This window comes from Cuculus canorus, chromosome 6, assembly GCF_017976375.1.
Source record: "Cuculus canorus isolate bCucCan1 chromosome 6, bCucCan1.pri, whole genome shotgun sequence".
NCBI lineage: Eukaryota > Metazoa > Chordata > Aves > Cuculiformes > Cuculidae > Cuculus > Cuculus canorus.
In genome coordinates, this window is record NC_071406.1 from 5,703,071 (window position 1) to 5,720,991 (window position 17,921).

Consider the following 17,921-nt stretch of genomic DNA (forward strand, 5'->3'; position numbering starts at 1 on the left):
AGATAACTTTAGAGCTTTCAATGTTTACTCCCAGTGCTTTACTCATTTCTGTTCTGGTTGAATTAAAAATTATTTATATTTATCTTGGATAGTCCAAAAAAAAAAAGTCCAGTTCTTAAGTAGACTTTTGTCACAATAGTTGGGTCATTAACTGCCAGAGTCTTTTTAGAAAGTGTTTTATTTAATTCATTAATGCTATAATGTACATATAAATGGGCTTGAGAAAGATATGCTAAATGAAATCCAAAGAATTCATGGACATGGTGTAAACTAAGTCATATTTTAAAGCACTAACTGCTGAAATAGTTGGATTACACAGGTTTTCCCAGTATTGAACTCTAAATTAAGCCAGAATCTGTTGGAGAGGGGATGCTTTTATGCATATGTTCATAAACAAAAGCAAGTTTTATGTCAGGAGGAGTCATCAATGTTAATATAAAAAAAAATTAATTTATTTGACTGTGATTAGAAATACAAAGAATATATGACTTTTACTTTGCAAAGCTCTTGTAGTCTTTAACAGGAGACGTTGTAAAGAGTATTTGTTCATATTGTTACTAAGATATCTTGTATCAAGTCTTCGTCTGTGATTCACAGAAGCTTACAACAGTTATGATTCATCTGGGATATTCAATAAGAAGTTTATAGCTATCATTTATAGAAGAGTGTTTCATGCTTGTTTGTGTGAAAGTCGTTGAATTTTTGCAGGTGTGAGGATGTGAGAATTTCTACTGTGTATTTTTTAAATATATGTACGACTAATATTCCCGGTATGGGATGCTTTGTTTTTAGGGGTGATGACAATTTTTCCTACTCAAAACCAGTAAACGAAACTTATGTTTAGACTTTTCTGTTTGTTATGCTCTTGGGTTTTTCTTTGTCTAGGAGCCATAGTTGTGATAAACTGCAATATGATGTTGCGGTATGATTCCATATATAAAAGTGTTGGAGAAAAGTGCAGTTTTATAAACAGCATGGTGTGTGCTGATTGAAACCATGAACAGGTTCTGTTTTCGTTTCTCCTGTATGTTTTTATGTTGTGGAACATAACTGTAGCAACACAAATGCCGTCTATTTTCCTGAAGTGCTGGTGGCTTTATGTCAGCTTCTTTTAGTCAGGCTTTCATGCATTTAAAATGGATCAGAACAGAAAATCCAATGTGATATAAAGCAAAATAAGAGATCTGTAATTGATTCTTACCATTTGAATTGATCAGTGACTGAAAAAGAAGCAGATAAGATGTTTGTGTCCCAAACTCTTAAGTGTTTTGGGGCATGTAGGTTCCACTGAATGCTACAGTGTCCCATAGGCTTCTGCTCTCTTTTGCAGTTTTCTTTCTTTGGCGTTTAGAGTCCCCCCAGGGAAAGCAGTATTTTGAAGAGATTATTTTTTATGTTTCTTTATTTTAAGTATACGATCGTGTCGTATTGTTGGGCTGTGTTTCCTCTGGGCCAGAAAGAGGAAATAGAGTTGAGTATTTTGAGACTCCCTTTGTACAGCAGTCTCTCCATGTCTCACGGTTGGTCAGTTGTTGTTGATCATCAGAACCTTTGTGGGTCTGAAAAACTAGAATAAGGAAATGGTGAAGGAAAACTCATTGAATTGAGGAGACAGGATAATGTGACGTGAGGTAGTTCTGGTTCCCATGCCTCCTGCCTTGGCTCTGCCAAGAGTAAGTGCACTGGGGGAGAGAGGATTGTTAGAAAAAATTCTGAATTTCTAATAAATTTACTTCACTAGTAATCTCTTCAAGCGCCTTAATCATTCTTGATTTGAAAAAAAAGAAAAAATCTGTTTCTGAAGCATCTCCTTACTAGCCTTTTTCCCAGCCTTCTCTTTGTCAGAAAGCATGAGTTCCTGGAAACACTTGAGGATAATCCAATAGTCTGCAAGAAGAACTAGTGTCTTCAAGTCTTCGTCTGGTCAGCCTTTTGCACAGAAAGCTAAGAGATCAGTTTCCAGTGGGTTTTGTTGTATATTATAGTTTATATTCCAGAAGAATATAAAGACAGAGTCTTGGCCCACAATTGGCCTCTTTCTTGCTTTGGCATTCTCTATGCTATTCTGGTATCTGTGTTATCCCGATCTTTGATTATGTTAATTTCAAAATGGGAGAAATGCAAAGCAGTTAAACACTCCATGGTTCTGAACTGTGATATGAGCTCAATAAATAACGCCGGCTAAGTCGGTAAAGTTTGGTTTTGCTATTTAGTATAGCTTATGGAGTAGTTCACCACTACTTGTGAAGAGTTATGAAGTTTCAGCAGGCAATGACGAATGCCACTTTCCTTTAGTACTACTCCTCGATCATCTTATGGTGCTTCATTGCTTTCAATCCCTCTATTTTAGTGTTGCAGTTTAGCTGTTGTAAACTGTTTGGAAGTTACCACTCCTGTTTCAGATGTTTATTGCTTTTGGTCCTTTCCAGGCTCCGTTTAACATTTTCCTGCCATTATATCCTCTAGTGGGAGCGTGTAGAGGGTAGAAAAGACATGAAAATGCTGGCAAACAAGTTGGTGCAGACAAGTCACTCTCAGGTTTGTCCTTGAGAGAAATGAAAACAATTCATATCTTTCTGTAGTTTGGTTCTTTCATTTATTGCTTTTCTACTCAGTCATCTTTCTTTTTCCATCCACTGAGCTCCAAAATTCCGAGTCTTTTGGTGCCTGCTTTTGCTACATCTTTTTGAGCATAGTATAGATGGGATGAAAATTATGCTCCTTTTCAAACAAAGCATTTGAATACATACAAAAGTACTATGTTCTTCAATGCCCTTAATCATACAAAAGAAATATTTTTGCTGTTTCTATCCTATTTTGCAAAGATATTGCTCTAAATCCGTGCTGAAGTCACATTTGTTTTTCCGCTTTTCCCACTTTTTCTTTGAAGACACATTCACTGTGTAAAATGTCACGACATGCAACATCAGCCATTTTTAGCTAATTTACCATTTAAAAATGCATGCAAATGCTTTGTTGAGTACCTCGCACTGTTTGTCTTGCATTCAGTCAACAGTATTTTTCTTCTGCTACTATGTAAACTGTTCATTTTATTTTGTTCAAAAAAACTAGATCTAAAGTTTCTTCTGGTCTTTTAGAAGCTTTTCAAATTCTCAGCACCCTATGCCCCACATAATTTTCAATAGCTTCTACTAACACGAGTTGATAACAAATAACTGTTTTGGAGACTCGGGATATTTCACGAAAATAGATATTCAGGAATATCTAATTTCCTTGTACAGTACAGCAATAAACTTTTAGTCATTAAAAAAAAATGCTTTCTGTTCCTGGGTTGAAGTTTGAGACTAATATATCATATTCGCTATCTGATTTTAGTAGTTTTCCTGGTAGCCAGTGTTTATCATCAAAATATATAGATGTATTTGGCATTCTGCATAAAGTCTCATTTCTTGCCTTCCAAGTTAATGAATGAAAATAGTTCCTTGAAGGTAACTGAATCTGATTGGAAGTTTACCTTAATGGTAAGAACTGTATGTATTTCTGGATAGGTGAACAGTCATTCTATTGTAAGACTTGAATTACAAAGGAATGTGGCAGCAGTAGCCAATCTATTTTCAAGCTGGTGTAGTCTTTCTTGAATGATGTATAGCCCTGAATCGTAACCTGAGCATTGCTAGAAAAGTATTGATTAGTTACTGTAAGTTTGTAGCTGAGAAGCAAAAGATATTGAAGGCTTCTATCAGCAGTTTTGGTGGAGGCATTTGATTGGATTTTGTATCAGGTCTTTACAGAAATACAATTTACACAAAATCACAAAACTCAGCTCATTCCACTACAAAGTAGGAACACGATGTATATTGTGTAGCTTGTATAATGAGAATAGAATTTGTTGTGCATGGATGATTTTTTTTTTTTTACTTCCAAATACTTGTGAAAGGATTTGCAAAGGAAATATTCCGTGATGCTAAGTAGTATGCTCTAGTTGTTTACCAGTATAAAATGGAATAACTTCATGTAGTGAATGATTCTATGCGAGTGCTATTCTTGCTGAAATTCATGTTAAAAAAATTCAGACAGCAGTACAAGAAAATCAGACATAAAATAGCTTTTCGGTAGAAGTGTGTGTATTAAAACAATGTCTCTTGAACACAAACTGTATGTAATGCAGACATTAAGGTATATTATCAAACAATCAAACTAGACAGTAACAATTACAGTATTTTATTTCAGACAGAAAGTGTGGGTTCATTTTGCCAAAATATAGTCATGCTGCCATTTACATTCACCATGTGGTTAAATGGTATATTGATTATTTGATTTTTGTTTTATCCTAAATAAAGTTTCAAAAATATACCAGAATGTATTTCTAGTAATTCAAATGGTGGAAGCTGTGACTTCTCTGGATGCAATTGTGAAGTGAAAGGGGATGCTTAGATCAGGAAACCTCAAATACATACACCTTAATTTTCCAAGTCATCAGTCTTCTAATTGCCGTAACATCATTCATTACATTAACATTAATATATGAAATATATCTAGGCAATTTGCCCGGTTCTAAGTACAGTACATTGCTGTCTTCCATAAATACTCAAAACCACTGTTAATGAAAACTAATGGCCCATCAAAATTTCCATTCTGAGTACTGCTTGAAATCTCCAAAGGACTGTCCACCACGCTAACGTAGCCATTTTTGGCATTTGAATTGCTGTCTCCCAATATGTTGCTGTGCTTAATGCTCCTTAGCCAACAAAATGGATAAATGCAACAATTTTAATGTGTATTATGACCCAGTTGCATCAACAAGATTGTAATTAGTGATCGAACAACACTCGTGTTAGCAAAATCAAGCAAAATAGTGGTTTAACTTCAGTGTGATATTTAAAGGTTGTAATAGTGTTATTTCTTCCCCACTTTGTGAAAGCAAGTTGTCTTTACGCTAAAGTCAAGTGGGTTTGTAAAATGATGTACCATGTTTTAAAATGAATGTAGAAATAGATTAAATCATCTTCATACTAGAAATTGCAGATGAGCTCTCTACTGAGAGAATGTATTAATGCAAGGAGAAATAGGCAAAAATTCTGCCTAACTTATGGTCAAAAATAGCTGTGTAACGCGTTGAGGGAGGGTTGGTATGAGACTGTATTCTGGTGCGTATTGGCCGCTCAGCTCTTTCTGAGCAATTATAACCTGTATTTTTTAAGATCTTAGGGCTTAACTGGCCAACTGTGACCGGTTCATGTTATTTTGCAGGCACACGTAAGATATTTGACCTTAATGTGTACTTCAGAATTTGTGGATTGTTCTTTTGTTGTGTTTTCTTTTAGTTTGGCTTCTATTTGGGGTTGGTTTTGTTTGTGGGGTTTTTTTTTGGTTTTTTGGAGGTTATTTTGCTGTGGTTTTTTTTCTTTTGTTAATATACTTGTAAGGATTTGCATGAGCTTTCTCATTTAATCCCCCATACCCTATCCGTATCTCTTTCTAAAACCTGTAGTGCTGCCATGTAAAAAAAGAAAACACTAGTTCAGTAAGATTTTGTAAGCTGGATTTTTAATTAAGTGTTTATCCAGGTGCCATGATAACAAGGGTGGAAGAGGAAGATGAAAGAAACATTTTGAAGTGTATTTTGAGTATTCACTTGTGATTTGTCATGATTTGTCCTCTTGAAATGATACAGTTTGAGGTAGGAGACAACTCAAGCTCTGTGTTCACAGTCAAGTACTTCAAGGAATAGTGATGAGTTTATGCTGTGATGATTTCTCTTTCTTCTGTCATGAGGGAAGAACTCCTCTATGGTCTGACATGTCTGACACCATTGATGGAAATTGTCTAGGTACTGTTAACTGTATATAAAAGCAGGAAGAGACTCATTTAGTAGCTCAGTAAGAAAGAGTTACATGGTGGAACATTCAGTTGGTGACATGGAGAAGATTTCGCTCTATAATAATACTAAAAAGGAGAAATGAAACTGCTTGTGGTGTAAATAATTATTGGTAGGACATCTTGATTAAGCATATTTCTGTGCCGTCATCTCTTGGTAAAAGAATATGTTAAGTTGTTTGAGGTTTTTGTTTCCTTTCCCTAAAAAGACAGGCAAGTCAGCAAACTGCAGTTTCAGGAGGCTGTTGAAACTGTAGCCAAGCATGAGGTTTTGCACAAAATAGTAAAGAAATGCCTGAGAGAGTTTGATTGCTTTTTTGAAGTAAATTATGAAAATCACTAAACTCCGTATTTTGCTTCTTTACTGTAGTTCAGAAAAAAAAAAAAAGAATTTATGGATGGGTTTGGATGTGCAAAACAGTAAGTTCTAGTGTACTGTGCCCAAGACAGCAGTCATAACCGAAATTATTTAATGAGCCATTCTGATTCATGGTCAATTTGAATACTGGAATCTCTTCTTCATATAAAATCATTTCATCAAAAAAATCACCCTAAACCTTTAGAACAGATAATTTGTTATTTGGGGTCATAATCTCACCAAAAAAAAAACAAAAAAAAGAAGTCAAATACAAAGGATTTCACTTATGGATTATATCACATAGTCACTTTATATCGTATCTGTCTTTTTGTTATAATTCGCACTATCAGTATTGAGCACAGGAATTTTTTGTTCTAAGGAATGTCTGATAAAAGAATCATCAAATGCAAGCTTGCAAGCTAAGCCTAATTTAACAGACTGATGTCACCGGCTGATCTATTCACTCAGTCAATTTTAGCACCTTTGCATGCATAGGATGATAATTTCCTTCAAATTTTACCTGGGTTTCACTGGAGAATTCCATTTGTGCCTCCAAGTCTTCATATTCGGAATACTTTCATTCTGTAGATTGTCGTCTTGTCATATCCCAGTGACGACTACTCAGTAAATACTTTTTCTTTTCCCTTGACATTATCAGAGTTTATTTTCTTTTGTGCAGTAACTTTTTTCTGTTGCTGAAAAGGAAATTATTTTTTAGATCTGCAGTTTCCATCATGCAGTTTCCACTCAGCTGTCTGGCTTTATAAAGTAGTTATTTAAATATTAAAACTGCAGCCAAGGACACAGTTCATTTAACTGAAAAGAAAATGAACTAAAGATGAAGTTAATACACCATATTTGTTGGAAAGGCAGTGTTCCTGAAGTTGAGAATAGTTTTAGCTCATCTTCAGTTATAACTTTTTCTGTCTGAAATGAAAATGCTGATGATATTAAACTTGCAATTATACACATTTGCCCCATTTAATTATTTCGTTTAAGATGTTTAAAAGATACATAACTATTTAGAGGCAAAAAAAAACCTAAAAGAAATGTCCATAGTTTTTTCTTCATGTAGAACATGGCTGTGAGATTCTATTTCACAGTAATTAATACTTTAAATGTAGTTATGAGTGAAATGTTAACTCGCTGGAAAGCAGTACTTTGTTAGTAACCTGAGCATGTCCTACTGTCCTTATACTGCTGGTTACATTGTTAGAGTTTAAAAATACACTTGACAACCTTGAGATAAAGTTGAATTCAAATTGCTGCTATAATTTTGTCTCTGCGGTTTTCCCTTTCAAAGCTAAATTTACCATTCACCCAATAACTATGCCACGTTGCTTGTCTATTGGTCAGATCTATATCCGCGATAATATTGTAATTAAAATTGAGCTAGTTCAGTCTGTTTCAAATTGTTACTTTCCCAAAAGGCTGAGAGCAGAGGCGAGTTGTTTGCAATTTTTTTGATATCCTCTTATTTTTTTTTTCCCTTGAACTTAGAGCATATAACAGAGATGGACCAACAGAACCGTTTCCTTACTGAGGCTTCCTAAGTGTCTAGTACCAGAACTACATTATATTTTAATTGTTAAAATTTTACTAACAGAATAACTTAAATTTCTTTTTAATTTAGGAATATGGGAAAAATATCGATTGTAAATTTTCAGAAGCGTAACTCTAAATCCACCACATAAAAATCCATAACTTCTTTTCTGAAATGGTGAGCTACGGAGTGTTAGCTAGTCACGGAGGTCAATGACTTGACTAAGTCAAGACAAACGGATAACCAAGGATGAGTTGGAAGGGGGTCGCAGGACTGGTTAAGTCTTGTGAAGGAAGGGGGTAAGCACTCAGGTAAGGTGCTCCGGCATTCAAAAAAAATTAGAAATAGATGCTATGAAACATATTATGGACTGTGGAACTTGCCAACCTAGAACACCGAGGGCAGCTCATCCTACATCTGTGTGTACTTTACAGACAGACTTTAGATCAGACAATCAGTTAAGGTTTCTGTGTCAGTGTTTGGCCATTAGTTCACTGAAGTTTGAGTTTGATACCTAAGCTGTTGAAAATTATATTCTGATGCATTGGGAGATAAAGCCTGTTTTTCTTTTGTTTTTCGTGATTTCTTAGTTATCAGTTGTAATTTGGTTTTAATGAAATATGTGGTTTAGCCTTACAAGCAATTTTGTTCACTTGTGAAAAAAAAAAAAAAGTCTTCCGTAAAGACAGTGGAATTTCCATGTATAACGAGGCATTTTGATTCAGGATTTTGGATGGTAGTAGTCTCAAATCAGCAGTTTTTGCAGCAAAAGTCGAACTGATGATGACTGCTTTCGTATCTCCTGAATCTTAGTAACACAGTACCTTCAGCTTTTCTGTGTAACTTTCTCTCTATAGTACCTTCAGTGTAATTCCCCACATCTTTCATCCTAAAACCTCATCCCAGTTTCTCTCATGCTCTTCTGCACAACAGATGTCTCTACTGCAAGCACTTGTAGAGCCTTTTCCCATTCACAGTTCTACCATTTGCTATCACAATACCCTGTTTTCTTCACATATTCCTTAAATTTCTCCCCCCCTTTTTTTTTTCTCTCTCCATTCCCCATCTTCTTTGTGTCAAAACAAAGCATGAGCTGTTGCCGCTCTGGAACTACAAGTGGAGTGAAGATGCTGGCCAGCACGTGTGCTACATGACCAGCTGGCTGCCAGCAAACTGAAGGGCTGCAACCAGTTAGTCAATCATTCCACTAATTTGCAGTATACTGGGGCTCAGTCAGATGAGATTTTGTACGGACTGGCCTTTGAGTTCATCAAGGAAATACAGCATATGCATGTTCTTGTTTCACTTCGAAAGGAAATCTGTATTTTGACAAAGGTTGGGTTAGCTCTGTACATTGATTTTTTTCATTTTTATTTTTAATTTCCTTCTGGTTTTAAGTAGTTACCAAAAACTGTAGATGTATCTCCTGTCTTTATTGTGAAAAGTAGAATACAGGGTGGTGTTGTTCCCAATACACTTGATAGAAATAGCTGGCAGTGCTTTGCAGTGGATTTGTTTATCCAGTTTGCTAGAAACGTCGGGAAGCTCTTCACTGAAATAATGCTTTTATGCAATGTCTGAAGGATGACATTAAGAGTTAGCATTGGCTAAGTGTTTTCTCTGTGTTCGGTATGCTCTGTGTTTCAGTCTCACCCAGACAGGAAAGGACTGGTTTGCTTTGCTTCCAGCAACCATTGAGATTGATGAATAATGGGAACAAGCTGGCTGAAATTAATTATGATAAAAGTGAAAAGATTATGTTATAAGGGAAACAGCTGAAGGACTTGGCATTGGTTAGGTAAGGAGATCTTCACTGTGAACATTCAGTCACTATGAGTTAGCTGAGCTCTTGGTCTGGAAGCAGGTTTAACTTCTCAAATGTTCAGTCTCTTAAAATTAGACAGTCACCAGCGTTACTATGTTTATTATTCTTTTGGATCTGACAAAAGTTTCCTTTCCTTTCAGAAATACACTTTTGCAATTGCAGTGCATTCTTTAGTTTCCTCTGACCTGAACCATCACTATGCACCTTATATTTATGTAGACTGTGTTAGTCTGCATTAAGCAAATGGTTCCACCTTCCGTGTGCAATGCTGGTGTCTGCCGATGTCGAAATTTAAAGGCTGGTTTTTTTCTCTCTTGGCCCGTGGCAGGTCACACAAGTGTGCAATGGCTGATTTCAATGCCGTTTCTCAGGCTGTGATAGTCTCAAATGTGGTAGGAAGGGTAAGGAGCTGTAGAATCATAGAATCATGGAATGGCTTGGGTTGGAAAGGACCTTAAAGATCATCCAATTACAACCCCCCTGCCCTCGGCAAGGACAGCTTTTACTAGATCAGGATTCTCAAAGCCTCGTCCAGCCTGGATGAGTCCTTGGCACCGCTGGTTTATGACACTGGATTATACTCCCTAACAGTGTGGCTGTCACACCTACGGTGCCATCCTTTAGAGCTTTCCCATCATCACCCTACCATCTTCATTAAAACACTAGCGGGACATAGCTGGTGTAGAAAGTAGTTCTAGGATCTTGATGTCATCCTTCAGAGCTACAGTAAAGCTAAAAAATGTCACCATTTATATGCATAGGAGTATAAAGAAATACTAAGAGAGTGAAGGGCATTTCTACCGTTCTTCTGATTTCCCCTTATTTTAAACTATTTTACCTTCCAAGCCTTTGCAGTAGGGAATAGAAATGTTCTATGAGAGCTGCTGTGGAGGTTTTCAAAAGCATATATTTTCTTGTTTGCATTATTTTTTCTTGCTGTGTTTCCTGATAGGTCGTCTTTGCTTTCTTTCTTTTTGCTTTGTTGTTGCTGTGACTTATCTTCTACTCCCGTTTATACCATGTCAAGTGATGGCATGAACATGAAATATTAAAAACTTCTTAGGAACACCTCCCAACGCTGGTTTGGGGAAAAGTATTGAGGATCATTACCTTAAAGAAATTGTAAACTGTCCACTTCGAGGCGTGTTACTAGCTTTTCTTAGATCAATGAAAGACCAGCAAGCTCTTACACTGATAAGGTTGCATATTTCTGAACAAAACTAAAGCAGTCTCTAATGTTGATACTTAAATTACGATAATGGGGCTTCAAAAATAACATTTTCCTAAAATGATGTAAGTGAAATGAAGTAGAGAATATACATCTCATGTATACTTCTCAGTTTCTTGTCATTTTTAAATTGTTTGTCTTCATCCGCTGTTGTTTAAATTGTTATGAACATTATCTTTACATTAATTCACACATTTGTATCTTAATTTCTTTTTTAATGAAAATTTATATTCCACTATAATGAGTGTGGGCACAACCATATGATCAAAGCTAGTATTTCTGTCCTCATGTCACTTAGAAATCCTGTCTGAATTTAAGTGAAATCTTCATAACTAAAGTCAGCTAAAATCCAACCCTAGAAAAATATGTTGCACGTACTGCTATTGTGCATTGAGTGAGAATTCTGTCATGCATTTTTGACAAGTCCTTCATACTATGAGTGAAGCATTCTGCATTCTGTGGACTGACAAAGATGGTTTGAACTTTTATACTAGTATGTGCATTGCACGTCTCATTTTTCTCTGTTATCTTAAAATCTTGTGTAAATTACAGCGAAAAGTTACTATGAATGCAAGTTGGAAATGTCAATAATTTCTTATAGAACTCTAACAATGTTCTTTTTTTATTTTTATGGTAATTGTCATACTACTTAATGTAAATACTCATGTCAGGTAACGAAAACCTGGAACCAGAGTTCCAGCTTTGAGAATACGGCTTGTCTTCTAGTAGTATGTGATCTCTGAATAAGGTTTTGTAGCTTTCATTATAAATTTGGCTTAATTATTTTTTTCAACTTAAAAATGTATGAAAACCTGTCACCTAAAAAGAAAAAAAAGTAAATATATAGATCTAAAATTTCTAGGTTTAATTAATTTTTTGTTCCTTGAGAAAGTTTCATTGAAGTGGTTCTGAGAATTAACCTCAAATGCTTTTTCCTACCTTAGGAACATACCTTTCAAATATATATCTTGAGAGTGATAGTCTTAATTTTTAAAATTTGAATATTTTACAGATAAAAAGCTTTGGTGGGCAGACCAGAACTTAGCTCAGATTGGTACCTGCAGCAAAAAAGATGGAAGAAACCCAACTGTCCTGCGAAACAAAACTTCAGGTGTTGTACATATGAAAGTCTATGATAAAGCAGCACAGCAAGGTAGGTTCAATTTTAAGCGGGTTTAACCAGCTTTTAGACTCTGTAGTATCTTTTCACCTGTTATTCTCCAAATGTGGGTAGAACAAAAAGTATATATTTCATGGAAATTCAGTGATAAAATACTATAAAATATTTAATTATTACATAAACTACTGAAACGTGTAGGAAAGTTGATTTAGCATATCTGATGCTTTTTAATTTAGCAGATGTTTTTGAAGTGTTCTCTATAGTGAAGTTTGAATTTCTTTTAAAGAATCTAAGTTTAAAAATTTTAGTAAAAAAAATTCAGATGGTGTGTGAACCTCAGCTCAATTTATTGACATTTTAAATAAGTGAACTATTATGCTAGAATTCATTAATATTCTTTATTATCTAGTTGTGTCAAGGCAGTTTAATTCATCTAATTGACAGAAGTGACGGCAGTATAAATCAAAAGTGAGACAGCCGAAAAATGAGGCAATATTGCTAATACTGCCAAAACTTAGTTGGCAGAGCGGTAACCAAAATAATATGAAAAAGTGTTATTTGGTGTCATTAACAAAGTTTTATGAATTTAGAGATCAGAGATGAAAACATTTGGGAAATCTTTAGAAAGAGATCGTTACTGGTTTCAGCTACTGAAAGTGATGAGGATGGGCTCTATGTGAAAGAAATTATTTCATTTTGTGGAGAAGCTTCAAAAAGAGCACAGGGTGGTTTACTACTATACGTAGTCTATGTACAGAGTGCATTAATTAAGTTCCATTTTGAGCACTTCTGGGAATACTTGCCATTTTACCTAATCTAGGAAACACTAAATATGCTTTACCAGCCTGACCCTTAGTTTTAAATGTAGTGTAACAATAAGTAAATAATAATAATAATAATAATAATTAGGCACTCAGTAGTGTTTCTATCATTTTAAAATGTTCGAACTCCCTACAGTGGGGACATACAGGTAACCTCATGAGTGCCCAAATGTTACCAGTATTGGTTTCTGTGGCATTAATATGCATCTTCCATTGTACAAAGGTCAAGAAAAGGAACAGTTCTGTCTTTTTGTACTACTGAACTTTAATGAGAGTCCTTAAGTTGTGTAGTAAAATGTCACCTTGCTGATCTATATTTTACCAGAGAGCAATGTTAGGGATTCGGGCATAGGAATCGAACACCGTTAATGGAATTTAACTTTACAGTTACACTTTTGTTTTTAAAGAATCTTTGCATATTTTGTATGCATCTTGCATTTTCTTAAAGAAACATGAAATCAAATGTGATGTGAGGGCACTTAGAAATTTCTATATATACAAATCTGTTGTCCTAGATTAATTTTGTTTAACTGTACAGTTTTTTCCTCTGTCTGAGGATACCTGAGACTTTGAAACCTCACCTGCCTTTTCCATTAGCACAGTTGGATTTTTTTAGAAAAGTCCTACAATTTTAGATGAAGAAAGCTTTCTACTTTAAAATTAGAATGCCAACAGAAATGTAGCAAGTAGTGCCCTAATTCATATGGTCTTGGTGACTTGTAATCAACTAATTTCTTAAATGTCTTGGTAGACTTAAATGTTTCCTCACGAAGCTTCAAATTTGAGATGTGCTTATTGTACAGTGTGTAATGTTTATTATAAATCCTATTAAAGTGTTCATCTACTCCTTAAAACCAAACATTGGTTTAATTAAGAAGTAGGAGCGTGGATTTGCATGATCACATTGGAGCGTGTTTTAAATACAGTAAGCGAATGCTCATTTGTGAAGATAATGAGGTTCATATGACATTTAATAAATGAATACAATATGATCAATGATTTGCTCATGGTCTAGAATAAGATATACCTTCTAGACCACTGTCAGTGAGATTTCATCATTGCTACTTCAAAGTTAATGTAGTATTTTTCAGTTTTATCATATGCTTCTACTTTAAAATATGCAGATTCTTCAGAAAATTGATATATTTAATAAAAAAAGACTCCACTATTCTGTGTGCAGATAAAATAGAGTAAGAGTGAAGCATGGAAGGGTATGTGAATAGTAGCATAGCATTTTTAGTCAGGATTACACTGCTTAAATTTTGTTTCCCCCTTATCTCTTCTTCTGTCATTTTATAGGTAGCAATTCCTGCCAGTTAAACAACGGTGGATGCTCCCAGCTTTGTTTACCAACATCGGAAACCACCAGGACTTGTGTGTGTACAGTAGGCTACAACCTTCAAAAAAACCGCATGGCATGCAAAGGTAAAATGACTTTCCATATTTACTTTACCTCATTTCAGTTTTATGGAAACATAAATAAACTTTATTAATATTAATTTAAATAACTATACTTATGATTGATTAAAGCAGTAACAGAGAAATGCCTAATGGGGTTAGGACAGAATGTAAATTAAGCTTTTAATTTCTTTATTTAGTTCTGTATTGATTTTTGTGGCAAGTGTGAGGAATATTTTTTCTTTCTTTTTTTGAATGTAGGCAGAAAAACAAACCACCTGAGCCATTCCTAACAGCAGTACATATTTGTTCAAGGTCATATGCCTAAACTTTAATCTAAAATATAATCTACAGAAACTGAAAAGTTGAGTGTGTTATCCTATTGTATTGCCCTTCATGTAAAGTAAGGCCTGATTATTATTTTTTTTAATCTTTAGTCTGTTTGAGCAGGAAAAGACCAAAACATAGCTTACATTCAAAGTCTTACTTCTTGCCTAAATAATACAGAGAGATTTCCAGTCAATGTGCCTTGTATTTGCATAAATCTATTCCAATGAGGGATTGCTGCTTCACCACTTAATAGCAGCCTGTAGGTGGAAGCAGAATTTAGCAACATAAATGTGACTTCCCTACCTATTTCATATGTCACAGTAATGTGTTCTTAATGCTTTTTATTTTTTTTTTAAATACTCATTTTTACTTTTACAATTACTTATTCAGATGTTTATAACTTTCAGTAGCGGGTTAGGGTAAAACCGATAGGTGTTGTGTGTCAGAAATGTAATCCTTTATGCCTACAGATGCTGCTCTCTAGATTATAACGGCTCTTTATGATTAAATTTTCTTCCAATTATAAAGAGGTCATGAGTCAAAAACATTTTTATTTTGTCTTGAAAATTCGTGGGGAGAAACTGAGTACTATTCTGTGTGTATATACTTAACATTGATTTTTTTTTTCATTTGCTAGCTAAGTTTGTCTTGCTTTGAGTAAAACTTTGTAATTCTCTACTTGCAACTTCTTAGTCTGCATTCTTGGGGTGTTCTACTAGCTCGCTCTTTATGAAGAAAGCAAGCTTCAAAGAACTATGTGAACAAAAAGAAATGTTTTGTATGGTAGTTAAAATTCTTCAATAAAATGAATTTATTGGCATGCTGAGTGATTTCCCTTAAACTTAGAAGTTTTCTGATATATGAACAGATTAGAGCAATAAAGTATTTCTTCTAATTTTAGTTGTCAGCGATTAGGTGTGATTCATCTCAACTGAGAATGACTACATAACAAGACCTGTAGACCATAGAATTACTTCCTACTTAATAGAAAGTGTAGCATCTGGAGAGTGATTAATCTAGCACAAAAGTAGACATTTAAAATGCATCAGCTGCATTGTTCGCTAAAACTATGTATTCCTCTCTATCATCTGTAAAAGATGTGTGCATGACTAAGTGAGGTGAGATGAATCCCATGCCTCAAAAGACAATTTGCAGTCTTGAGTTGTGCTTCCCACAAGTTCTTTAAATTTGTCTCTTGCTGAATATGTACAGAAAGTGCAGATGTGCACTGAAAATATTCTTAAAATTTTTATAATTCAAAAGTGTTTTTTCTTAAGTTTTCATTTTTTTAACTGCTAATTACTTAACTATAAGATGATGCTTGAAAAGGACAGTGATTCCCTCTTTTTTATAAGACTTTAATTAGAAATGCACCATAATAATCCAGGGATGTTTTCTCAAAGAAATGGGATTATCATTCCAAAAACCTATGCAGCAGTCTTGAAAAACTGTCTGGCGCTCATTAATTCTTCAAGTCTTCTTAATTCCTCAGATCTTCCTAATTGGGAAAGTCCCCACTTTGCTCTCATTGGTGATTTTATTTTTTTTCTATAGGTATTGAATCATTTCTTATGTATTCTGTTCATGAAGGAATTAGAGGAATTCCCCTTGATCCAAATGATAAAATGGATGCTTTGATGCCTATATCTGGAACTTCATTTGCCGTGGGCATAGATTTCCATGCAGGTAAATGTTATGTGTAGTTCATTGTGTACGTATGATAAATATCGTATTCTATACTTATAAATGAAATAAACCCCTTGTTTTCAAGCCTGCTAAGTACTTACAACTCTAAAGGAATATGAAGTTGATTGATGTTACAGTGCTAACCTTTAGCTATTTATTATTTACAGTGAATAGAAAAATGTATTAGGTATCTGTAGATTGCATTAGCAGCATTATCTGCTCTTTTTCAGTGAAGACATCACTGAGAACTTGAGTAAGAAACTGGTGTTTTTACAGAAGGCAGTCATAAATCTTGTAGGAAAGCGGGTTTCATTAGTTCCTTTTTCATAGAAATAAAGCTTGTTCCTGTCATGATATTTTTCTTCTATGTATTGTACCTAGCAGGTTGTTTTGACAGCTGAGTGGAATAGTTTTCTTTCTGTCCACTAAAGCTCAGCCACTTCACTGCAGCATCTGAGCCATTTCTATATGCATTTCTTTCTTTTAGAAGTGGATGCTCTAAGAGCCTGAAGTAGGGACATTTCTGTCCTAAGTACACTCCATGCCTTTCCACTGCAGTATGTCAGTAGGAAACAAAGTTTTCAGTTCAGAGAGCCTCACAAACCTCCTATGAAATTAGGAGGTTTCCACTTTGCATGAGTTTGGAAAAAGGTGGAAAGAAATTAAAAATCAGATTCTGATACTAAAATGTCTCCAAATTTCTTTAGTATGCATTAGGAATTTTTGGTTAATTTACAGAAAATAAGAAATCTCCAAGAGTGACCAAAAAATATCTTGTATCTCCATATTCTTAACCCATGAGGCCTTTGTCGAGACTTCCTTCTAAACTGATTTTCTCGTCAGCTGTTTTTGCTACCCATAGAGTTTACAAACTGTCAGTTCAGAGATAAAATTTTGTTAGCTGTGTTAGATAAATATATATACATATGTTAGATAAATACACATACACGTGTATATGGCATCCTGACACATACAATTACTTTTTTCATACTCCATTGTTTTTCATTTCTAAATAAATATAAGTGTTTGTATATATATATATATATATATGTAAATATACTCTCATATTAAAACAGACCTTGTTCTACTTATTCTGTTTGACTACTTCATCACATAAATATCACTGATCTTTTATTAACGGGTTAGGAGTGAAATTCATTAAAATCTTCTTTTCCTGTGGCCTTTCTTCACTGATGCTCTTGCACCTCTACTTTGCCTCACAAAATTCTAAGTTCACTCAATATTTTACAGTGCCCTCACACTCGTATATTTTGCTTTCAACTCAGTGACAGCTGATGTACAGAGCTTTCATTATATCACAGGTGTAGTTCAGTCACAGTCCACTGAGACATAAAAATCACTTAAAAGCCAATAGCTTTATACACGTATCTTAGATGTGAAAGGCTATGATACTGCTGATTTCATCTATTCCTGAGATACAGAATGTTAGAGAAGTGGTAGCTATGCATGTTCATGACAGAGTACTGAGTCAATGCATCTCGATTTTCCTCAGATTATATTTTTTTATTGTAGTAACGTTGGCTTAAAAAATACTGTTTTTTAATTCAAGTCACACAATCTTTACAAAACTATGATGTGTAGTGGAGAAATCTGATTTTTTTTTACCTTTTCATTATGAAATACTAGTTCTAGGGATTTTGTTCAGCATTTTGTATCTTGTGTTTTCTTTGATTTTGGGATATGTATTTATTTCTTTTAGTAGAGTCTTCTTATAGAATATGCTCGTTCCTACTTTAGAGAGTTTTGTTTAGAT

At 34.6% G+C, this 17,921-nt stretch overlaps 1 protein-coding gene across 1 annotated transcript in view; it reads left to right on the forward strand.

The window, feature by feature from the left end:
- LRP1B (LDL receptor related protein 1B) overlaps positions 1–17,921 on the forward strand; it is a 722,645-nt gene that overhangs the window by 527,752 nt on the left and 176,972 nt on the right. Inside the window, exons 33-35 of the mRNA XM_054070318.1 lie at positions 11,805–11,945; positions 14,033–14,158; positions 16,016–16,147. Of these exons, the coding sequence (XP_053926293.1) occupies positions 11,805–11,945; positions 14,033–14,158; positions 16,016–16,147 (399 nt within the window). The remainder of the gene's footprint in view (positions 1–11,804; positions 11,946–14,032; positions 14,159–16,015; positions 16,148–17,921) is intronic.